Source organism: Ovis aries, chromosome 6 (genome assembly GCF_016772045.2).
Source record: "Ovis aries strain OAR_USU_Benz2616 breed Rambouillet chromosome 6, ARS-UI_Ramb_v3.0, whole genome shotgun sequence".
Classification (NCBI taxonomy): Eukaryota; Metazoa; Chordata; class Mammalia; order Artiodactyla; family Bovidae; genus Ovis; species Ovis aries.
Genome location: NC_056059.1, coordinates 58,977,127 through 59,003,509, shown reverse-complemented (window position 1 = coordinate 59,003,509; position 26,383 = coordinate 58,977,127). Strand labels below are relative to the sequence as shown.

At 37.3% G+C, this 26,383-nt stretch overlaps 1 protein-coding gene across 15 annotated transcripts in view; it reads right to left on the bottom strand.

The window, feature by feature from the left end:
* Positions 1–26,383, bottom strand: part of KLHL5 (kelch like family member 5) — a 99,464-nt gene that overhangs the window by 61,640 nt on the left and 11,441 nt on the right. For 3 of the 15 annotated variants that reach the window (XM_060416963.1, XM_012179805.4, XM_060416965.1), the window contains exons 2-3: positions 7,741–8,217; positions 6,527–6,625 (exon numbers count right to left, since the gene is read on the bottom strand). The exons of 4 other annotated variants lie outside the window; for them this stretch is intronic. In XM_060416963.1, the coding sequence (XP_060272946.1) occupies positions 6,527–6,625; positions 7,741–8,123 (482 nt within the window). In that variant the 5' untranslated portion in view covers positions 8,124–8,217. Of the gene's footprint in view, positions 1–5,460; positions 5,557–6,526; positions 6,714–7,740; positions 8,449–26,383 lie in introns of those variants that run through there. 8 more of the 15 variants (XM_060416966.1, XM_004009770.6, XM_060416964.1 and 5 more) reach the window with 7 other exon arrangements.

Here is a 26,383-nt window from a genome sequence, read left to right as displayed (position 1 = left end):
ACGTCTTTTTCATTATAGGGGACTGGAATGCAAAAGTAGGAAGTCAAGAAACACCTGGAGTGACAGGCAAATTTGGCCTTGGAGTACAGAATGAAGCAGGGCAAAGGCTAATAGAGTTTTGCCAAGAGAACGCACTGGTCATAGCAAACACCCTCTTCCAACAACACAAGAGAAGACTCTACACATGGACATCACCAGATGGTCAACACCGAAATCAGACTGATTACATTCTTTGCAGACAAACATGGAGAAGCTCGATATAGTCAGCAAAAACAAGACCGGTAGCTGACATGGCTTGGATCATGAACTCCTTATTGCCAAATTCAGACTTAAATAGAAGAAAGTAGGGAAAACCACTAGTCCATTAGGTATGGTCTTAATCAAATCCCTTATGATTATACAGTGGAAGTGAGAAATAGATTCAAGGAATTAGATCTGATAAGACAGAGTGCCTGAAGAACTATGGACGGAGTTTCAGTTTCGTGACATTGTACAGGACACAGGGATCAAGACCATCCCCAAGACAAAGAAATGCAAAAAAGCAAAATGGTTCTCTGAGGAGGTCTTACAAATAGCTGTGAAAAGAAGAGAACCAAAAAGCAAAAGAGAAAAGGAAAGATAAACCCATTAATGATCAGTGCAAAGAAATAGAGGAAAACAATAGAATGGGAAAGACTAGAGATCTCTTCAAGAAAATTAGAGATATCAAGGGAACATTTCATGCAAAGATGAGCACAATAAAGGACAGAAATGGTATGGACCTAACAGAAGCAGAAGATACTAAGAAGAGATGTCAAGAATGCACAGAAGAACTGAACAAAAAAGATGTTCATGACCCAGATAATCACGATGGTGTGATCACTCACCTAGAGCCAGACATCCTGGAATGTGAAGTCAAGCCGGCCTTAGGAAGCATCACTACAAACAAAGCTAATGGAGGTGATGGAATTCCAGTTGAGCTATTTCAAATCCTGAAAGATGATGCTGTGAAAGTGCTGCACTCAATATGCCAGCAAATTTGGAAAACTCAGCAGGAGCCACAGGACTGAAAAAGGTCAGTTTTCATCCCAATCCCAAAGAAAGGCAATGCCAAAGAATGCTCAAACTACCGCACAATTGCACTTTTCTCACACACTAGCAAAGTAATGCTCAAAATTCTCCAAGCCAGGCTTCAACAGTATGTGAACCGTGAACTTCCAGATGTTCAAGCTGGTTTTAGAAAAGGCAGAGAACCAGAGATCAAATTGCCAACATCTGTTGGGTCATTGAAAACGCAAGAGAGTTCCAGAAAAACATGCTACTTCTGCTTTATTCACTATTTCAAAGCCTTTGACTGTGCGGATCACAACAAGCTGTGGAAAATTCTTTAAGAGATGGCAATACCAGACCACCTGACCTGCTTCCTGAGAAATCTGTGTGCAGGTCAGGAAGCAACAGTTAGAACTGGACATGGAACAACAGAGTGGTTCCAAATAGGGAAAGGAATATGTCAAGGCAAAAATGTTGCAAAACAGTACGCACAATGAAATTCAGTTTTTATTCTAAAAACATATTTTTATTCTATACTAGCATAAAATATACTGGACGAACACTGCCTCAAATTGTTAATAGTTATTATTTCAAGGTGGTAGGGTAATTAGTGATTTTTATTTTTTTTATTTCTGTTTATCTCTATTTGCTAATGTCTAATGGTAAAAAAAATAGTACACAATATTGAAAAAAACTCATCAAAAATTAGATCAAAAGGATTCTGAAGAGACAGCTATCCAGCTGTCTTCACCTCTTGCACCCTGTTGATCATAACCCCCAAATCATTCTTCACATCCACCACAGTAGTGAGTTTTACCTGGACACACGGCTACCCAGGCAGATACCACATTTGAACTTCCTTTGCTACTCACTGTGGCCATGTGACTAGGTTTTCAACAATGGCACATGCACAGAACTAATATCTGTAATTTGTGTTAATAGCTTAATGTCCTCCTTGCTCTTTCCTTGCTCTATCCCACAGGCTAGAATGCGGAGGGGGAGCTTAGGAAGCTTTGACCATAAAGAAAGAATAACGCCCTATGGGATGGAGAAAGAGTATGGAAGGAACCTAGGTCTCTGAGGGAACTTGGGTAGCAGAGCTACCTGTCTGCCCTGAGCCATTTGTCCATTTGTGAGATGACAGAGAAATAAACTTCTATTTTATTTGAGATACTAGATTTCTGAATCTCTTATCATCTTGGCCTATTCTCTACTAACATACTCCCTAAAGTTAAATGGCCAAATTATACGGCTTTGTGCATATTGAGTGATTGTGTGTATGTCTGTATCACTGTTTTTCATGCCTAATTTATCTAATTCTAAAAATGTAAAACTTCATTGTCTAGTTACAAATGGATGAACATAGAAGCAGTTAAGTGTCATAAAAATTTCCTCTGCCTTAAAAATTTGGACTTACAAAGGTCAGTTGTGCAACTCTAGAACCCATCAGCCGTTTTGCTAAGCTAATTCTTTTTGGGAACTAATGATTTCAATAAATTTCTATTCTGTTTAAACCAGCCAGTCAGTTTCAGTTGCTTAAAACTAAGAACACTGATTGATACAATGTAAAGATAGACTTTAGGGGATTTATGAAGCAGAGACATTACTTTGCCAACAAAGGTCTGTTTAGTCAAGGCTATGGTTTTTCCAGTGGTCATGTATGGATGTGAGTTGGACTATAAAGAAAGCTGAGCACCAAAGAATTGATGCTTTTGAACTGTGGTGTTGGAGAAGACTCTTGAGAGTCCCTTGGACTGCAAGGAGATCTAACCTCTCCATTCTAAAGGAAATCAGTCCTGTGTGTTCACTGGAAGGACTGATGTTGAAGCTGAAACTCCAATACTTTGGCCACCTCATGCAAAGACCTGACTCATTTGAAAAGACCCTGACGCTGGAAAAGATTGAGGGCAGGAGGAGAAGGGGACGACAGAGGATGAGACGGTTGGATGGCATCACCAACTCAATGGAGATGAGTCTGGGTAAACTCCGGGAGTTGGTGATGTCCAGGGAGGCCTGGCATGCTGCACTTCATGGGGTCGCAAAGAGTTGGACACGACTGAGTGACTGAACTGAACCCTGTATGAAATATTTAACATATGTGTGTGTACATACATGCACATATAGACACACACATACAGAGGGTTTTCTGGGGAAAGGTTCTATAGCTTATGTCAAGGGTATCCATGATATGACTTGGGCTTATGTGTGAGGAGTACATTACAATACATCCTTTCTTGATATAGGTACAATATAGTAGAACTTCTCTGCCATCTCTGGAAGTAAAGGTTTTTTTTCATGTGGAGATGTATAAGATTTTAATTTTAAAATGAATCAGAATTAATAGACTGGTTCAAAGAAGGTGTTTGACATAAAAACATAATATTAAAAAGGGTCAACAACAGAAAGAGACACTACTAATTACTTTCAATTAATTCTACATAAATTCTTGGGTTTAAAATTTATGCTCCTATTAAGATCTGTCCTAATCTAGACTTCTATTAAATCAAGAATGCTTCATCTAATGAGAAAAAAAAGGGTCAAGAAAAAAGGGACAGCACTTGAGAAATGCTATATTATGAAGATAACCCCTTGCTGGGAGAGAAGGGCCTGAATGTCTTCAGGATGAATCAAAGAAAGGCAAATCAACAGACCAGGAACAGAAGCGTTCAAGGATATCTGCTGAAACAGAATAGCAAGCAATGAATACAGTGGATCGGATGACTGTGGGTAAATGGCTGTCAAGAGATTATACCTGTAAGTCAGTCAGAGGTGGCTTGTTTCAAGAACCACGCTGAGAAAATTAGTTGAGGAGAGAAGGTAAAACTGGTTAGAATGAATCAGTAACTATTATGTTAATCCAAAGCGAACTCAGTGATTAAATGAAAAGTCACAGAGAACTGTCTACTGGTATTTGTCCATGAAATTTACATGTTAATGGTTTGGGTTCAAAATGCAGCTATTTCCAAGAGACCAAGGTCAATATTAACAATGGTAAGTCAGACTGATATCTATCATTGATTTGGGTGTGATGAAAATGGCACTTTACCTTTGTGGTCTTCCTCCCTAAAACTTATAACCCCAGTTTAATCATGAGAAAAGTATCAGACAAATCCCAAATGAGTAAGACATTCTGCAAAATACCTAACCACTACTCCCCAAACTGCCAAGGTCATCAAAAACAAGGGAAGTCTGAGAAACTGTCATAGCCTAGAGGAGCCTAAGGATATATGATGATTAAATGTCATCAGTATCCTAGGTGGGATCCTGTAACAGAAAAAGAACTTTAGGTATTCAGACATTAAGGCAATCTGAATCAAGTATGGTCTTTAACTAATAACAATGTATCATATTGGTTCACAGTAATGGATACACCATGTTCTAACATGTTAATAACTGTTAGGGAAATAATAGGGAAAACTGGGTGTGGGATATATAGGAACTCACTACATTATCTCTGTAATTTTCCTGTAAATCTGAAAGTATTACAAAAATACAAACTTTAGTTTTTTAAAAATGCAGCTTCATTTTACTTACTATTTTTGAGCAAGTTACTTAACCTTTCCGTGCCTCACTGGCCTCATCTCTACAGTTAGAATGACAATAGTGACAATCAAACCCAGAAATCTGTGAAGACTAAATGATGTAATACAGCACTAAAATGCTTAGAACAGTGTCTCACAGACATTAAATACCCAGCCAGTATTAGCTATTACTTTATTGGGATATTTAGAAAATACAGTAGTATTTTAAATACTACTATTTTAAATAAATTAAAAAATAATCTGAAATAAAAAATGTTTAACTTCATAAACAAGGTTGAAATAATGAAAGTTTCTTCACTATGTAAAAATACCATAATTTCAAAGTTGGCCAATCAACAGTGTAAACTGTGTTTATGTTATGGTCCCAAGATGAGTTAATCATGTAAACCTGACTGGCCCTGGTGAAAATTCATCTTGAGTTACAGTCATAGAAATCTACTGCTCACACAAAAGGTCACAATTCTGTTACTCAGGGCCTAAAATTCCTCAAGGTGTAAAAATCAAAGTTTGTATTTTAATAACAAAGGAACGACATTGGAGAAAAAGTGGCTAAGCTACAGACACAAGTCAAAGTTAAAAGATAAGAAACTTTTAAATCACTTAGATGTGAGACAGCAGAAATTACCATAAATTGAAGAGTCAGGCAGGTTTGAATACAACTGATGAAACATATATCATATGAATTCCCCCGTCATGTCATGTCAGTCTATGGTATACTGAAATAAAATGTTTGCTATATATTTTATTGCAGATAGTATATAAGGAAAAGAACTATATTCAAGTTATATACAAAATTTGATGAATGTCAGTGTAGCTTTCTTTGACATTAACAGTGATAGTTTTTGATTTATTTACAGTAGAAGGGCAACCACCTAGAGAGATTGCTCACTTAATCAAAAAGCTGGAGGCAAATACATGTATCCTCATGATGAAGATCAAAGACTTAGAGCTGGAGGATTGAAGAAGGGTATGAAAACTGATACATTTAATCTGGAAAAAAAAATGGAAAAGTAAAAGTACACACACAAATGACATTTCTAAAGTCTAAAATGATTTCCACTTTTTTTGCAGTAAGATGTTAGGATAGAAATTTTAAGCCACCAAGAATATTAAATTTCTTTGACACATTTCCTCTCAAATCTAAAAATCAAAGACATTTTCTTTAAGTACATTTTATTTTTGAAATAGTATTTTAGAAAGAGTTTGGTCACTGCAGATGTGAACTGTTTATTCCCTTACTATTTATTTTCTCAATCTTCTCTACTAGCATTTTTTTTAAAAAATAGCTACATTCATTTTAAATTTTAGAAAATATAATTTTCTGATTTTTATAACTCCTACAAATAAAAACATCAATTATATATTCTTGAACTATGCACACAGCAATCTCAGTTCAAAAATAAAAGCAATCTTTTTCTGTCATAATGACTATCCCATCAAGATGACATTTTAATGTGGATACTAAAGAATAGAGTAACTTAATTTCGGTAATCATTAGCTTTGCAAACTACCTTTCCTGTAAGGAAGTAAATTACAGTGACCCAGGTGTGTGTAATGTAAGATTATATACATGTATATAAATTTTATACTCCCTCACATATGTATAATCTCTCCAAGTAGAAGACACATGTTAAGATTTTTATAACCTATGCTGGTAAATGAATGAACCCTTTTTTTCCTCTAATTTTGTTAAAATATTTTTGATACATTATATTGATTTTCAGATGCAAAGATGATTGATTACTCTTTGGTTTCTCACAAAAATGGTAAACCCTGAACCTTTTACTAAATAAATTACTCCTTTTATGGCAACAAGTATCCAAAGACAATACAAAACAATGAAACCATATTAATTCAAATGATCTCCATATGAAAATTATCAGTGGCTTCTATTCTCTTAATATAATGCTAAATCATGAACTAATTATTTTTTTAAAATTAAATATACTAGTTACCTATGTAAAGATATTCCCCTCTCTCCATAACACAAATGAGCATAGATGACTGGTCTATATTTGTTACTATTCCAACACCACAGTTCAGAATTCCATATTCTGAAGATTAGAAGAGAAGGTGGTAAATATCCCCAAGTAAGAGATGCTTGAATATATGAACTCATTTTGTCTCCATCTCTTATGATGCCTATATTAATAATAACCAACATACAAATTACAAGTGTTATCAAAACCTGCAGAGAAATTTTAAAAGAAAAAGGATCCAGTAATTAATCTAGAAAAATAAGCCTTTAAATATTTTTGAAGATGAATCAGAAGGGTGACTTTCAGGCTCTAACTTATTTCTTAAGATGTGATAGTAGTTTAAACTGATTAAGAAGAAAATTCATTTCAAAAGTAAAGCCTGGCTCCATGGGTGAAAATGGATAAAGTCATATGAATTTAACCAATTTTTAATTTTCGAACTCATTTCCCCTTCTTTTTGCCCCCTTTTTACGAGCTGACCACATCTAGCTCCTCTATGTTCCCTTATACTTTCCTGAAGGAATGTCCTTCATTTCCCTAAATAGCACAATTTCCAGTGAAGTCAAGCTAACAGGAATTAGTAGCTGTCATCTTAGAAAGAGATGTGCTACTGTATTCTCTGTATTAGTCAAGAGGGCTGCAACATAGGACAAAGAGAAATAACCATAAGAAAAATATTACTGACAACCACAACAGTGCAAATAAAAATTACTGGCAAGTACCATGTGCATCTCCTGGTAAAACCTTTCACTTTCACTAAAATTAAAAAATGACTATAATCCATTGCAAACTGAAATGTCATAAAATTTTCTGTACTACAGAAATGTTTCCTATAGTTTTGCTATAAGACTATAGAAGGTACATGAATGAAGCAAACTACAAGGCATGATGCATTAAACTGCTACCATATATTATTTTCAAGGCAGAGCCAGATCTATATATGGAACACAAGATATTTCAAAATGAAAGCTATTTGTTGTCTTTATAATTTTCCAGAATTAAAATCAATATTAGAACATTTAAAAAACCCCAGTAAAAGTACCACATATACATATCAATATATATGTGCATTTATGTAGAGGCATATATATGTATAATCATAGATTTTAAACAATAATACTAAATTATTTTAAACAGTCTAGAGAATATCCCCCCACACCCCATTTCTAACAGTAAAAAAAATAATCAACCTGCATGAACTGGAATCAGATTCATTTTCTTCTTCACTAGTGCCATCATCCACTTCTGGTCTATCCAGCCAATGTGCACCGCCACAATCTTCTGCTGTAAACTCAAATGCAGGGACTTCAGAGGTGGATGCCATTGGCCAAGAAGGTGAATTCTGAAAATCCAGTTGGCTGGACCTTCGGTAACCAATTGAAGCCAAAGGCAATTGCAGGCTACATGGATCTAAAAACTTTCTCCCACCGTTCGCTCCAGTCTGTCCTCGATTCCAAAATTCTCCCTGCTGGCTGTCAACTGTAGAATTAGGAGATGATGCTTGATGGCTAAACCACCTCCATCTGATTTTCAAAATCTGCTTCACATCAAACTCTTTACGAGAACCAGACATCCTCAGAGAAACCAAGTGATCGTCTAGGCAACGGGCAAAAAGCACTGCACACAGATTTGTGCATCCAACCAAGATAAGAGAAGTATATGCCCTGCTGTACACAATAAACAAATTGAAAGGAAAATAAATCACATTCACATATATATCTACATTTACTTTTATACCAATATATCAGATTATAAAGAACAAAGGACAATGAAAAAAAGAGGAAACACGGTGGAACATTCCGTTCAATCAGAGCAAACTCTCATCCACCTATCCTGAAGCAGCTAGACTTTCCCCTGCTCTCCTTTCCCTTACTGACCATTAGCTCTCACAAACACTGACAGCATTCATTAAAGTCCTTTTAAATGCAGAACACCACCCCCTTTTCTTAAACCACAAATGACAGAGACAGAAAGCACTATCCCGTTGCAGTGTCTGTCTCTGCTGCTTAGTACATTAACTCTTTTATTGCTGAAACAAGAAATGTATTCCACAGCATTTTCCTTTGTACTTAAAAATCACTGTAAAACTAAATATTTCTATCTTTATACTAAGTTCCTAAATGAATTTCACAATCACTGTTTTAGAAAGCATTTTTAAATCAGATAAGTTATAGTGATGTTGAAGCTGTACTCTGGATGGGGGTGAGAAAGGAGGAGAAATACAAAGGTGGGGCTCCGGTTTACCGCTCTCCTCTTCTGTTTTCTCCCTTAAGGAAAGGAGGGTGTTTCATTAATACAGTACGATACTCGGTAGGACTTCATTTGAGCAAAGAATATTGAGAAGACTAAAGAGAGAGAAAAAGTTTGGAAACTACAAAGGATCAAAATACGACAGTACTTACTCTTTTTTAAATAAATAACCTGAAGTCAGTATGGCTTTATAATTATGACTGAGCCATTCTGATTTAGTACAGTAGACAAATTCCTATGACACTACTTGGCAAAAGGAAAATGTGGCTCAAGAAAGATACCTAGGACTGGGATAGGATTCTTTCTTGGGTATACAAATACCCTAACGGTACCCTCTGTTGTTGACAAAACAAATGGTCTGAACATGGTTATAGCTAAGGCACATTGATAAAGCAAATAAAAATCTATCAAATACAATCAAATTTTAAAATACTGAATGGTAACTGTGAACAAGACACTCTACCAAGCATTGTGGGGGACACCGATACACATCTTTGTTCTTACGCTCAAAAATAATTAAACTGAGTTACTGAAACAAAAAATGACAACTTAAATATAAGAAACACTATAATGCTGCAGTATTAACAATTTGTTACCTACAAATGTACAAATCAGAATTTGAGCTTTCAGGGTGCCCAATATCTTTCGAATGACCAAAAAAAAAAAAAAGCTGCTTTGAAGGCTTACAAAATATTGTGAGGCATATACCTTAACTTTACACAGCTCTTTAGGAGAATAAAAATTATTCAGAGACATAAGAATGAGAGGCATGAAAAGCCATATACAATTCTGTGCCAAACACTGTACAACAAACCATAAATACTGTGAGAAAGAGAAAGGAGATACCAGCATGGTGTGGAGTGCTATGGGTCAGTTCGATTAGGGAGAAGGCTTCTAAGAATGGGAAGAAGTTGCGTAGGCAGAATGATGAAAGGTTTTATCAAGGAAGAAATGTATCAATAAAAGCATTAAGTGAGCATACTGACAAAGAAAGAGGGGGAGCTATCAGCCTGATCAGCCAACCAGACATTCCTAATTAATTTTAAGGAGTAGTAAGAGACAAAGTTGCATATGCATAAGATGACATAAAATGTCCTGAGCACAGAGCCAAAGTGTAAAGGCTAGCAGGCAATCTTAAGTGGACTGCTGAATAGGGCAATGCTTTTAGAAAGTTAATTTGGCAGTAGTACGCAGCATGCATTACAGTATGAAATGATACTTTTCCCTCTTCACCTCTGCCAGACTCTTCCTATCCACAACCTTCTAACTCCACTCTACATATCCAACTTTGTTTCTAACTATTTTCCAACATGGACACACCACTTCAGAGGCTACATTATGGTGCTTCCTCTTCCACATGCCGTTTGTCTCCCAATTTCTCTAGTTTTGGAAATTCACTCATCCTTCAAGGTTTATCACTGGCACTGCTGCCCCTTAGTAAGGCTTCTCCAATTACTCTAGCCTTATGGTTCTCCACAAGAGTAGCACCAACGCCTCTGCTCCCACATCCTGAAAGGAGGGGGCGTGGATTTTTAGTTGTTGGAATGACAAAAGAGGGCACTGAGTGGGCAGAGGCCAGAGATGGTAAATATCTGCAAGTACAGACCCACACAATGAAGAAACGCCACTGGCACAGACCCACAATGAAGAAAGGCCACTGCAGTAGTTCATGATGATCTTACCATCACTGTCTTCATGCAAATAAGTATAATATTTACTAAGCATTTATATGTTTAAGGCACCACAAGTTGTGGAAAGATACATAACAAAGATCTTTAAGAGGGCTATTTATTCTGGCAGAGAAAATAATTAAATGAACATTACAAATAAAGAATTTATCTTAATAAATATAACATGTAAATAAAATTTTAAATTGGATTCAATCTGTCAATATGAGAACACTTACCAGAGAGTCCATTTACAATGTGCCAGCTCCAATAACTAATTTTAATTGTTTTGCTGTTTGGTTGACTGGTTGAAGCCTGAACACAAGAATGGACTTTAAAGGCCACTGAGGTACCAGATATTTCTCAGTATGTGATAGAGAAGAAATCCAAAGATGTGAATGTTAAAATGCTGAACCATGCCTCTAGTCCCAAGAGGGGCCAAAGACCCATTTCACAGAGGAATTGAGAAATGCATTAAATAAATACCTCTTAAGTACAGAAGCTCTTCTGAGTAGGCTAGAGATGCAGGTGCGAGATTAACCCCTGAAACAGGCTTTCTGATTAAAGGGAAACTAGGATCTTCGGTTGGAGAAGGCAATGGCACCCCACTCCAGTACTCTTGCCTGGAAACTCCCATGGACGGAGGAGCCTGGTGGGCTGCAGTCCATGGGGTCGCAAAGAGTCGGACACGACTGAGCAACTTCACTTTCACTTTTCACTTTCATGCATTGGAGAGGGAAATGGCAACCCACTCCAGTGTTCTTGCCTGGAGAATCCCAGGGACGGGGAAGCCTGGTGGGCTGCCGTCTATGGGGTCGCACAGAGTCAGACACGACTGAAGCGACTTAGCAGCAGCACCAGCAACAGCAGGATCTTCGGTTGGCAAAGGTGAAGCAGCAGTTTCTAACCACTGCTGTAATAATCATGGGTTTAGCTGCATACATACATACATATGCATGTATATACAACACCCTGCCCCATCCTTCTACATCAGCAGGCTCACACTGCATGCTTTTCTTCACGGAGACACTTATTTTGTCCATCTTCACCACTCAGTCTTCCTGGTAATCAATGTTGACAGCTTGGTGTATAGCCTTTCACATCTTTCTCCATGTTTATAAAATTCATATCCAAACTTACATACACATATATAGTTTTTATTATTTTGTTTTATAAAGGAGATTATATTGTACATATTTTTGGCATTTTGCTTTTCTCACTAAAATTATATACATGGAAATATAAATTAATAATGATCTTTTAAGAGTTGCATAATATTTCATAACTGTAAAATGCAATTTATTAAACTATTTCCTTGTTAGTGGGCATGCAGATTGATTTTATGCTTGTTTTATGCTATTAAAATAATTTTGAAATAAAAATCCTTGTGAGGCTTTTGTTATCTATGGGATTTATTCACAGAAGTGGAATTCCTGGGTTCAAAGTATCTCTATTTTAAATTTGAAAAGATAGTTAACTTTCATAAAATTCATATTTTCAAAACTAAAGTGAGTGTATCCTTATTTTCACAGGCCCAGTAGTCAACAATAAGTATTATCAGTCAGTTCAGTTCAGTTGCTCAGTCGTGTCCGACTCTTTGCAACCCCATGGACTGCAGAACGCCAGGCCTCCCTGTCCATCACCAACTCCCGGTGTTTACCCAAATTCATGTCCATTGAGTTGGTGATGCCATCCAACCATCTCATCCTCTCTTGTCCCCTTCTCCTCCCACCTCCAATCTTTCCCAGCATCAGGGTCTTTTCCAATGAGTCAGGTCTTTGCGTTAGGTGGCCAAAATATTGGAGTTTCAGCTTCAACATCAGTCCTTCCAAAGAACATTCAGGACTGATCTCATTTAGGATGGACTGATTGGATCTCCTTGCAGTCCAAGGGACTCTCAAGAGTCTTCTGCAACATCACAGTTCAAAAGCATCAATTCTTGGGCACTCGCTTTCTTTATAGACCAGCTCTCACACCCTTACATGACTACTGGAAAAACCATCGCCTTGACTAGACGGGCCTTTGTTGGCAAAGTAATGTCTCTGCTTTTTAATATGCTGCCTAGGTTGGTCATAGCTTTTCTTCCAAGAAGCAAGTATCTTTTAACTTCATGGCTGCAGTCACCATCTGCAGTGATTTTGGAGCCCCCCAAAATAAAGTCTGACACTGTTTCCCCATCTATTTGCCATGAAATGATGGGACTGGGTGCCATGATCTTAGTTTTCTAAATGTTGAGCTTTAAGCCAACTTTTTCCCTCTCCTCTTTCACTTTAATCAAGAGGCTCTTAAGTTCTTCTTCACTTTCTGCCATAACGATGGTATCATCTGCATATCTCCTGGCAATCTTGGTTCCAGCTTGTGCTTCATCCAGCCCAGCATCTCTCATGATAGATATACTCTACATATAAGTTAAATAAGCAGGGTGACAATATACAGCCTTGATGTACTCCTTTTCCTATTTGGAACCAGTCTGTTGTTCTATGTCCAGTTCTAACTGTTGCTTCCTGACCTGTATACAGATTTCTCAGGAGGCAGGTCAGGTGGTCTGGTATTCCCATCTCTTGAAGAATTTCCCAGTTTGTTGTGATCCACACAGTCAAAGGCTTTGGCATAGTCAATAAAGCAGAAATAGATGTTTTTCTGGAACTCTCTTGCTTTTTCCATGATCCAGCAGATGTTGGCAATTTGATCTCTGGTTCCTCTGCTTTTTCTAAAACCAGCTTGAACATCTGGAAGTTCATGGTTCACGTATTGTTGAAGCCTGGCTTGGAGAATTTTGAGCATTACTTTGCTAGCATGTAAGATGAGTGCAATTGTGTGGTATTTCCAGTATGAGCTCTCTATTACCAACATCATTTTTATATAAACCACCCTCTTCCCACTGAATTGAGGTACTATTTTTGTTATGAATTTTAGCAATTCAGGATGATAATTCTGTTCCACTCTTTGTCTATTTTTACACCAATATTACAGTGCTTTAATCCCAGTACATTTATAAAATGTTAAATACCTGTTAAGGATCCTATCTCCACATATATTCTTGGAAAATAATTTTTAAACTAATTTTGAGTATGTACTCTTCCATATATACTTCAATATTACCCAATCCTTTCAAAAAAACTTCAACTCTATTAAGATTCTAATTGAGATTGTATTAAATTTGAGTATTAACTTTAAGATGACTGGCATTTTATCATATCAAGGCTTCACATCAAAGCATACATGTGTTTTTTAGTTTACTCAGATCTTATGCTTAACAATAAGGTTTTTAAATCTTTTGTCTATAGGCCCTGTAACTTATTAAAATTTTTATTATGTTCTCATTTTCTCACTGTTGTAAATGTGCTTTTTTCTAGCATTTCCACATGGTTGTTGCCATTATAATAAAAATATTGAGTACATTTATCTTATATCCAGTCATTTTCATACTTCCTCATTAGCTATGATACTTTAAAAATTAGTCTTCATTTCTTTTTAAGTTAGAGGCAACTTTGGGACATCTAGATGGAGATGTTAGATAGCTGGAAAAATGTTCCTGGAACTCGGTTCCAAGCTCCAAAGATCTCTACCAGATAAAGGCACCAGAGAACACCAGGAAGGAATAACCAATGAAGCAGAGGAAACTCAGCAGGGTCTGGTGTTAGGCAACTCAAGGAACACAGGTGTTTCAAGGCAAAAGCCATGGTCACTATGTCAAATAGGAGGTCAGGCACCATGTGCAAAGAAAAATGTCCATAGAATTGGCAACATAAAAATTTTGCCAAATCAGATAGGAACAGTTTCATTACAGGGTTGGGGACCAAAGCCAGACTATGACGGGTTGAAGAGTTAATGGCAGATGAGAAATAAGAGACAGCATGTACAGACACCTTCGGAAAATTTTGCTCCACAGTGAGGCTGTGGAGTGAGATAATGGCTGGAAGAATTGAGAGGAATCAAGGTAATGGATCTATTTTGTCTACGTATTTGTTTTTAAAATATACAGAACATATTAGAATGATGAGAATGATCCAACAGGAAGGTGAGACTGTGATTATAGGTGGGAGCACCAGAGCAAAAAAAGTAAGACTTTAATAAAAGAAAAACGGATGGTACCTAAGCACAGTGGACGGTATGGATAGTCACTGTAGGTGGGATAATTCCTCTGCTGTAAGACTGTGATTTTCTAAATGCATCGATTATTTTAAAAGGAAAGAAAAGACATGCACTAAGTCATCTATTCAAGTTGAAAACTCCTCTAAAAGGAGCCATGAAATAATAAAGATTAGAGATGAAACTCGGAGAAGACAATGGCACCCCACTCCAGTACTCCTGCCTGGAAAATCCTATGGACCGAGGAGCCTGGTAGGCTGCAGTCTATGGGGTCGCTAAGAGTCGGACACGACTGAGCGAGTTCACTTTCACTTTTCACTTTCATGCATTGGAGAAGGAAATGGCAACCCACTCCAGTGTTCTTGCCTGGAGAATCCCAGGGATGGGGGAGCCTTGGTGGGCTGCCGTCTATAGGGTGGCACAGAGTCGGACACAACTGAAGCAACTTAGCAGCAACAGCAGCAGCAGAGATGAAACTAAACAATTAAGAAATAAAAGAATTAGAGACCTAACTCTAAAAATCTCTTCCCTTCTAGCAAGCTTAATCAAAGAAAAATTAGAACCTAGAAAGAGGACAACAGGACCATTAAAATATTTAAAATAAAAGACCTAATTCTGTTATTTTATTTCTCAATTCTTTAGTTTCTTCTCTAATAATCGATACAAGAAAACTTTTAAATTGAATAAGGGTAATGAAAGTGAAAGAGGAGAGTGAAAAAGTTGGCTTAAAGCTCAACATTCAGAAAACGAAGATCATGGCATCTGGTCCCATCACTTCATGGCAAATAGATGGGGAAACAGTGGAAACAGTGTCAGACTTTATTTTTGGGGGTTCCAAAATCACGGCAGATGGTGACTGCGGCCATGAAATGAAAAGACGCTTACTTTTTGGAAGGAAAGTTATGACCAACCTAGATAGCATATTCAAAAGCAGAGACATTACTTTGCCAACAAAGGTCCGTCTAGTCAAGGCCATGGTTTTTCCAGTGGTCGTGTATGGATGTGAGAGTTGGACTGTGAAGAAAGCTGAGCGCCGAAGAATTGATGCTTTTGAGCCGTGGTGTTGGAGAAGACTCTTGAGAGTCCCTTGGACTGCAAGGAGATCCAACCAGTCCATTCTAAAGGAGATCAGCCCTGGCTGTTCATTGGAAGGACTGATGATAAAGCTGAAACTCCAAAACTTTGGCCACCTCATGTGAAGAGCTGACTCATTTGAAAAGACCCTGACTCTGGGAGGGGTTGGGGGCAGGAGGAGAAGGGGACGACAGAGGATGAGATGGCTGGATGGCATCACCAACTCGATGGACGTGAGTTTGAGTAAACTCTGGGAGTTGGTGATGGACAGGGAGGCCTGGCTTGCTGCAATTCATGGGGTTGCAAAGTGTCAGACACGACTGAGCGACTGAACTGAACCTAAGTGAATGATGACAAATGTAGAGAATTTAGGTAAGCAAAGTTTGAAAATCCTCCCCAAAGACAGAATTTGCTGAAAACTCCTTCACAGCTAGTTCTCTAACAATTTCTGCCTAATCTTAAGCCTGGGTATGTATTTTGGCAAAAGAATCTTCACTTTAACAACATCTATTAAAGATAATCTATTGATAAAGTAGCTTGCTATAGTTACCATGATAGATTAATTTATTTTTTTTTTAATTTTTTAAATTTTAAAATCTTTAATTCTTACATGCATTCCCAAACATGAACCCCCTCCCACCTCCCTCCCATAACATCTTTCTGGGTCATCCCCATGCACCAGCCCCAAGCATGCTGCATCCTGCGTCAGACATAGACTGGCGATTCAATTCACATGATAGTATACATGTTAGAATGTCATTCTCCCAAATCATCCCACCCTCTTCCTCTCCCTCTGAGTCCAAAAGTCCGTTATACACATCTGTGTCTCTTTCCCTGTCTTGCATACAGGGTCGTCATTGCCATCTTCCTAAATTCCATATATATGTGTTAGTATACTAGTTACCATGATAGAAAAGGGTCTATAGAACTACTTCCCAGTGTTAACACTGAATTCTTGGGCCAAATATTTTCCTTATGAAAAATATGTAGTAAACTTAGGCATTTACGTTTTCATGGCATAGAATTCACAGTATATTTAAATAACACTTTTTCGTCTGTCCCAGTAAATTTTACTATACAATATCATATTGTTTCACTCAAAAATTTATGCAATTCTGATGAGAAGTACTTCTTAGAGTAATTACTGATGAAAGATCAATACATATTAAAAGTCATTACACTGTTAAATTATTAAAATGGTTTGCAAGGGTTACACATAAGAATTAGATCCATCATCACTCTCTATCTCCTTGACCCTCTTCCTTTTTTTAATAGCACTTGTCACCATCAGGCATATTAGATGTTTATTCCCTTATTTGTTATCTTTATGCCCACCACAAATTAGCTGTGGTAGACCTTTGGCTCACAGCTGTACCTAGCACTTAGAATAGTATCTGAAAGACGGGTGCTGAATAAATATTTCTCTAATGAATGAACCAATCCAGTAACTGTAAGAGCAATAATAAAAGACATATACTTGAAATGTACACTTCTGGAATTATAAACTTAAGAATTGAATGTTAAAAAGAACATCAGAAAACATTTACTGCTGGTAAGAAAACCTCTTTAGTATTTTTTCAACTTAGGAAAATTTACAACATATTACTCTAAGAATTTCTTTTTTTCTATTTTGTTCTTTGGGTATAAAAATTTTTATCACTTTGACATGTATTGGCTAAACAAATGTCTTTTCAGATCGACATAACATTTTTTTCAAATTGATTATCAAATTATATTCTGTAACTCTTTCTTAATAACTTTGCTTTACTTAAACTTGAGATACAAAGGGTCACACATTGTTTAAAATAGATGTGTCAATTATGAATACATTTTTCAAAATGTAATTAAGGAATCCACATGCAACTTCTGCTTCAAAACTGCTCAAATGTTAGTTTGTGAATTTAAAAGATGAAGTTATTCAATATGACAATAGCAACACTTAGATGTCATTAAGATAGACTGCTGATGAGCTCACTTCAACAGTGTGGCTTTCAAAGCTATGGCTTCACTCAGCAATTCAAATTACAGTCATCCAGTAACTGGTTTATATGGGTAATCACTACTATACAAATCTCTCTGCACATGGAGTTTTCACAAACAACAGTGTTTGTTTTATGAGTAATCAATTTTAATGAATCTATTCCTATAGTTTTAATATATACTAAATATACATGTCATAAAACACATACATGGTGTATGTTTTATATACCAGTAATATATGTGGCATAAAACACATCAAGAACTAATTTACTGTACTAACTCAGCAGCACTTCACCTCCCCAGTTTCCCTCTCAACTAAAATAAGTTACAACATATGATTTCAAAGAAACTTTTAAAGTTTGGTAATTCTAGGATACTTTAAAAACTGTTAAATTAAGTCTTTTATCAGAATTTGGCTTATTTTAACAATTTGAAGACATTTAATTCCACTAAAATTTTAAAATGTATGATAGCAGAAAATGTTCGTTAAGTACCTAGATCAGGAAAGACGTGAGATTTAATTTTATAATTCCAGAAATATATCAGATACTCTGTACCTCTTTTCCAAACTCACAAAAGCAAACATTATAAAGGTAAAAATGAATCCTGTAATTATATAAACTCAATAAATTGTGCTGTATGTAGAAAGAACTCAAAGATGAGAAAACAGACAGTAAAATCTATCAGGGCAGGGGTCACCACACTCCTAACAACTTGTATAGTGCACAACATCCAAACATTTCCTGAATTTAGACCAAAGAATAAATGACTAAATTAATGGCACAGACCTTCACCCGAAAGGTCTTAAAATACAGCAGAAGAGGGTTTTGAATGAAACCTTTACTAATTATCAAGGAATAAATATGTCTTTTATTTGGGAAAAGATGAGGTTCTTGAGTTGAGAATTTTGAAGTATGCCTCAAAAAAAATTAATTTGGCAAGTGAAGAATGGGTTTGTAAGGGAAGATGCCATTGGTGGGAAAATCAGTTAGAAAACTCTTTGAGGTGAGAGGATAGTAACCCTGGCTAGAAGCAATGAGATCTGAAAGGGGAGTGGCTGTTAAAACCTACTACAGGGTCAGGCCTTATAAAATGCCCATGTCAAATAGATAGGAAGAGGTCAAAGGTGACAGTGTTTTCAAACATGGACGGCTATGGGGGCTGAGTCGCTAAGTTGTGTTCAACTCTTGCATCTCCACGGACTGTAGCCTGCCAGGCTCCTCTGTCCACGGGATTCTTCATCCAAGAATACTAGAGTAGGCTGCCATTTCCTTCTCCAGAGAATCTTCCCGACCAAGGAAACGAACCCTAGTCTCCTGCAATGCAGGCAGATTCTTTACTGACTGAGCTATGAGGGAAGCCTAGGTGACTATACGAACACTAATATTAACATACATAGGTTAAGTAAGAAGGATACCATATCCTTAGTTAGTTGCAAAGAGTTGGACATGACTGAGCAACTAACATACATATATATATATATATATATATATATATATATATATATATATATGTATGTTACATATATACATAAAATGTGGTCCACTGGAGAAGGGAATGGCAAACCACTTCAGTATTCTTGCCTTGAGAACCCCATGAACAGTATGAAAAGGCAAAAAGATAAGACACAGAAAGAGGAACTCCCCAGGTTGGTAGGTGGCCAATATGCTACTGGATATCAGTGGAGAAATAACTCCAGAAAGAATGAAGGGATGGAGCCAAAGCAAAAACAACACCCAGTTGTGGATGTGACTGGTGATAGAAGCAAGGTCTGATGCTGTAAAGAGCAATATTGCATAGGAACCTGGAATGATAGGTCCATGAATCAAGGCAAATTGGAAGTGGTCAAACAGAAGATGGCAAGAGTGAATGTCGACATTCTAGGAATCAGTGAACTAAATGGACTGGAATGGGTGAACTTAACTCAGATGACCATTATATCTACTACTGTGGGCAAGAATCCCTTAGAAGAAACGGAGTAGCCATCATAGTCAACAAGAGTCAAAATGCAGTACTTGGATGCAGTCTCAAAACGACAGAATGATCTCTGTTCATTTCCAAGGCAAACCATTCAATATCACAGTAATCCACGTCTATGCCCCAACCAGTAATGCTGAAGAAGCTGAAGTTGGTTCTATGAAGACTTACAAGACCTTCTAGAATTAACAACCAAAAAAGATGTCCTTTTTATTATAGGGGACTGGAATGCAAAAGTAGGAAGTCAAGAAACACCTGGAGTAACAGGCAAATTTGGCCTTGGAGTACAGAATGAAGCAGGGCAAAGGCTAATAGAGTTTTGCCAAAGGAATACACTGGTCATAGCAAACACCCTCTTCCAACAACACAAGGGAAGACTCTAAACATGGACATCACCAGATGGTCAACACCAAAATCAGACAGATTACATTTTTTGCAGCCAAAGATGCAGAAGTACAGTCAGCAAAAACAAGACTAGGACCTGACTGTGGCTCCTTATTGCCAAATTCAGACTTAAATTGAAGAAAGCAGGAAAAACCACTAGGCCATTCAGGTATGACCTAAATCAAATCCCTTATAACTATACAGTGGAAATGAGAAATAGATTTAAGGGATTAGATCTGACAGACAGAGTGCCTGAAGAACTATGGACGGAGGTTCATGACACTGGACAGGAGATAGGGATCAAGACCATCCTCAAGAGAAAGAAATGCAAGAAAGCAAAAGAGCTGTCTGAGGAGGTCTTATAAATAGCTGTGAAAAGAAGAGAACCAAAAAGCAAAGGAGGAAGGAAAGATATACCCATTTGAATGCAGAGTTCCAAAGAATAGCAAGGAGAGATAAGTATTCCTCAATGATCAGTGCAAAGAAATAGAGGAAAACAATAGAATGGGAAAGATTAGAGATTTCTTCAAGAAAATTAGAGATACTGAGGGAATATTTCATGCAAAGATGGGCTCGATAAAAGACAGAAATGGTATGGACCTAACAGATGCAGAAGATATTAAGAAGAGGTGGCAAGAATACATAGAAGAATTGAACAAAAAAAGATCTTCATGACCCAGATAATCACAATGGTGTGATCACTCACCTAGAGCCAGACATCCTGGAATGTAAAGTCTAGTGGGCCTTAGGAAGCATCACTACAAACAAAGCTAATGGAGGTGATGGAATTCCAGTTGAGCTATTTCAAATCCTAAAAGATGATGCCGTGAAAGTGCTGCACTCAATATGCCTGCAAATTTGGAAAACTCAGCAGGAGCCACAGGACTGGAAAAGATCAGTTTTCATCCCAATCCCAAAGAAAGGCAATGCCAAAGAATGCTCAAACTACCACACAATTGCACTTTTCTCACACGCTAGCAAAGTAATGCTCAAAATTCTCCAAGCCAGGCTTCAACAGTATGTGAACCGTGAACTTCCAGATGTTCAAGCTGGTTTTAGAAAAGGCAGAGGAACCAGAGATCAAATTGCCAACATCCGCTGGACCAGCGAAAAAGCAAGAGAGTTCCAGAAAAACATCTATTTCTGCTTTATTGACTATGCCAAAGCCTTTGAATGTGTGATCACAACAAACTGTGGAAAATTCTGAAAGAATTAGGAATACCAGACCATCTCACCTGCCTCCTGAGAAATCTGTATGCAGGTCAGGAAGCAACAGTTCAAACTGGACACCGAACAACAGACTGGTTTCAAATAGGAAAAGGAGTACGTCAAGGCTGTATATTGTCACCCTGCTTATTTAACTTATATGCAGAGTACATCATGAGAAATGCTGGACTGGAAGAAACACAAGCTAGAATCAAGATTGCCGGAAAAAATATCAATAACCTCAGATATAAGGGCAGATGACACCACCCTTATGGAAGAAAGTGAAGAACTAAAGAGCCTCTTGATGGAAGTGAAAGAGGAGAGTGAAAAAGTTGGCTGAAAGCTTAACATTTAGAAAACTAAGATCATGGCATCCAGTCCCATCACCTCACGGCAAATAGATGGAGAAACAGTGGAAAGAGTGGCTGACTTTATTTTTTTGGGTTCCAAAATCACTGCAAATGGTGACTGCAGCCATGAAGTTAAAAGACGCTTACTCCTTGGAAGAAAAGTTATGACCAATCTAGATAGCATATTAAAAAGCAGAGACATTACTTTGCCAACAAAGGTCCGTCTAGTCAAGGATATGATTTTTCCAGTAGTCATGTATAGATGTGAGAGTTGGACTATAAAGAAAGCTGAGCCCTGAAGAATTGATGGTTTTAAACTGTGGTATTGGAGAAGACTCTTGAGAGTCCCTCGGATGGCAAGGAGATCCAACCAGTCCATCTTTAAGGAAATCAGTCCTGGTTGTTCATTGGAAGGACTGTTGTTGAAGCTGAAATTCCAATACTTTGGCCACCTGATACAAAGAGCTGACTTATCTGAAAAAACTCTGATGCTGGGAAAGATTGAGAGCAAGAGGAAAAGGGGACAACAGAGGATGAGATGGTTGGATGGCATCACCGTCTCAATGGAGATGCTGCTGCTGCTGCTAAGTCGCTTTAGTCGTGTCCGACTCTGTGTGACCCCATAGATGGCAGCCTACCTGGCTCCTCTGTCCCTGGGATTCTCCAGGCAAGAACACTGGAGTGGGTTGCCATTTCCTTCTCCAATGCATGAAAAGTGAAAGTGAAGTCGCTCAGTGTTGTCCGACCCTTAGTGACCCCATGGACTGCAGCCTACCAGGCTCCTCGGTCCATGGGATTTTACAGGCAAGAGTACTGGAGCAATGGACCTGAGTTTGGGTGGTCTCCAGGAGTTGGTGATAGACAGGGAGGCCTGGCATGCTGCAAGTCCATGGGGTCACAAAGAGCTGGACACAACTGAGCAACTGAACTATACTGAACTGATATATACAAGAAGGATACAGTTTCAGTAAGACTGAGTAACTTTAGACAAATTTGGCTTTAATTGTGTATTTAGCAACCCAATAGCTAGGAATATGGAGTATAGAGCCCTATTTTCCTGCATGTATGCTCAGTCTCTCAGTCATGTCAGACTTTTTGTGACCCCGTGGACTGTAGCCTGCCAGCCTCCTCTGTCCATGGAATTTTCTAGGCAAGAATACTGGAGCAGGTTGTCATTTCCTACTCCAGGGGATCTTCTGAACCCAGGGTTTGAATCCACATCTCCATCAGCAGGTGTATTCTTAATCACTGAGCTGGTAAGCTCATGTTTAGCTTATAGTTTAACATTAACAAATTGAAAAATAAAAACCATATGATTATCTCAATAGATGCAGAGAAGGCCTTTGACAAAATTCAACATCCATTTATGATAAAAACTCTCCAGAAAGCAGGAATAGAAGGAACATACCTCAACATAATAAAAGCTATCTATGACAAACCCACAGCAAACATTATCCTCAATGGTGAAAAATTGAAAGCATTTCCCCTAAAGTCAGGAACAAGACAAGGGTGTCCACTTTCACCGCTACTATTCAACATAGTTCTGGAAGTTTTGGCCACAGCAATCAGAGCAGAAAAAGAAATAAAAGGAATCCAAATTGGAAAAGAAGAAGTAAAACTCTCACTGTTTGCAGATGACATGATCCTCTACATGGAAAACCCTAAAGACTCCACCAGAAAATTACTAGAGCTAATCAATGAATATAGTAAAGTTGCAGGATATAAAATCAACACACAGAAATCCCTTGCATTCCTATACACAAATAATGAGAAAGTAGAAAAAGAAATTAAGGAAACAATTCCATTCACCATTGCAACGAAAAGAATAAAATACTTAGGAATATATCTACCTAAAGAAACTAAAGACCTATATATAGAAAACTATAAAACACTGATGAAAGAAATCAAAGAGGACACTAATAGATGGAGAAATATACCATGTTCATGGATTGGAAGAATCAATATAGTGAAAATGAGTATACTACCCAAAGCAATTTACAAATTCAATGCAATCCCTATCAAGCTACCAGCCACATTTTTCACAGAACTAGAACAAATCATTTCAAGATTTGTATGGAAATACAAAAAACCTCGAATAGCCAAAGCAATCTTGAGAAAGAAGAATGGAACTGGAGGAATCAACTTGCCTGACTTCAGGCTCTACTACAAAGCCACAGTCATCAAGACAGTATGGTACTGGCACAAAGACAGACATATAGATCAATGGAACAAAATAGAAAGCCCAGAGATAAATCCACACACATATGGACACCTTATCTTTGACAAAGGAGGCAAGAATATACAATGGAGTAAAGACAATCTCTTTAACAAGTGGTGCTGGGAAAACTGGTCAACCACTTGTAAAAGAATGAAACTAGATCACTTTCTAACACCGCACACAAAAATAAACTCAAAATGGATTAAAGATCTAAATGTAAGATCAGAAACTATAACACTCCTAGAGGAGAACATAGGCAAAACACTCTCCGACATAAATCACAGCAGGATCCTCTATGATCCACCTCCCAGAATTCTGGAAATAAAAGAAAAAATAAACAAATGGGATCTAATTAAAATTAAAAGCTTCTGCACAACAAAGGAAAATATAAGCAAGGTGAAAAGACAGCCTTCTGAATGGGAGAAAATAATAGCAAATGAAGCAACTGACAAACAACTAATCTCAAAAATATACAAGCAACTTATGCAGCTCAATTCCAGAAAATAAACGACCCAATCAAAAAATGGGCCAAAGAACTAAATAGACATTTCTCCAAAGAAGACATACAGATGGCTAACAAACACATGAAAAGATGCTCAACATCACTCATTATTAGAGAAATGCAAATCAAAACCACAATGAGGTACCACTTCACACCAGTCAGAATGGCTGCGATCCAAAAATCTGCAAGCAATAAATGCTGGAGAGGGTGTGGAGAAAAGGGAACCCTCCTACACTGTTGGTGGGAATGCAAACTAGGACAGCCACTATGGAGAACAGTGTGGAGAGTCCTTAAAAAATTGCAAATAGAACTACCTATGACCCAGCAATCCCACTTCTGGGCATACACACCGAGGAAACCAGAATTGAAAGAGACACATGTACCCCAATGTTCATCGCAGCACTGTTTATAATAGCCAGGACATGGAAACAACCTAGATGTCCATCAGCAGATGAATGGATAAGAAAGCTGTGGTACATATACACAATGGAGTATTACTCAGCCGTTAAAAAGAATTCATTTGAATCGGTTCTGATGAGATGGATGAAACTGGAGCCGATTATACAGAGTGAAGTAAGCCAGAAAGAAAAACACCAATACAGTATACTAACACATATATATGGAATTTAGGAAGATGGCAATGACGACCCTGTATGCAAGACAGGGAAAGAGACACAGATGTGTATAACGGACTTTTGGACTCAGAGGGAGAGGGAGAGGGTGGGACGATTTGGGAGAATGACATTCTAACATGTATACTATCATGTGAATTGAATCGCCAGTCTATGTCTGACGCAGGATGCAGCATGCTTGGGGCTGGTGCATGGGGATGACCCAGAAAGATGTTATGGGGAGGGGAGGTGGGAGGGGGGTTCATGTTTGGGAATGCATGTAAGAATTAAAGATTTTAAAATTTAAAAAAATAAAATAAAATAAAAATCAATGATGCTAAAAAAAAAAGAAATATTTAGAGAGTGTTCCCTAATCTATTTCCTTTTTTTGTAGAAAAAAAAAAATAAAACTTTATATGTGACTTCGTATTTGTGAATATATCTGATGTTCTGAGAATTTCAAACAAAATAATAAAGTCACAATGTAAAGAACAAAAAAATAAAAAATAAAAAAAAATAAAATTAATCTGCAATCTATTTAAGAAACCAGAAATTTAAAAGCTGGATAGATATATCCTGGGCTGTTAATACTGACTATCTTTGCTTTCTTTCCAAAGTTACCAAAAACACATGACATCAAAATTTCTCTTGTAACGAAAATAAGCTTAGAAATACAGTCTGAAATACAAAATTAAATTCCTAGCCCAATGTTAAGTCTTTCACTCTGTTAAAAATATTTGGGAAATATTTCTGATTAATCAGTAAAATTAAAAATAAGTATTTAACTTAAACTCAGCTATAACAAACTAAGAGATTTAGTTTAACTTTTTAAGTTACATGGTAGATTGAAAACTCAGAAGTTGGAAACTCTCATATACACAGAAAATGAAGACTAGTTTCATAGTTATAGCCATTTAACACAAGGATTTTATTTCCTGCTGTACCCTAAAAGCATTGTGATCTATACTTACTTAAGAGCAAGGTAAAAAAGATTAAGTGGGGTAAATTTTATCCTTTAAACTAAATTATGCCTTCTTGCTATATGGTGACATAGCATCCCAACTACTTGCACGGATAACTTAATAATCTCATTGAAATTATTTACTTAATGTTGCTTTCTTCCCTGGACTGGAAACTCTATGAAGGCTACAGAAACGAGTACAGTTTGGGAACGAATTACAACACAGGAATTCACCTTCAATTTTAAAGTTGCAATACAGCATGGTAAAAATATACAAGGGCAAGCACAGGCTCCTGACAGCTGCAAAGGTCAAACATACACTTCTAGTTAGCTGGAACTCTGAGTATAATAAAAGCCCCCTTGTTGGATGAAATCCATAGCTGCTTCATTACATGAAATAATAAAAATTGTATTTCCATATTCTTAAAGATTTTATTTCAAGTTAAACACACAAACGCACATTCATTCACAAATCTTTTCATATAGGTTTAGTGCCACATATTTGCTATGTGTCTCCTACTGAATTTGGGTCCTCTTTATTGCATAAGCCATGCCCACCAT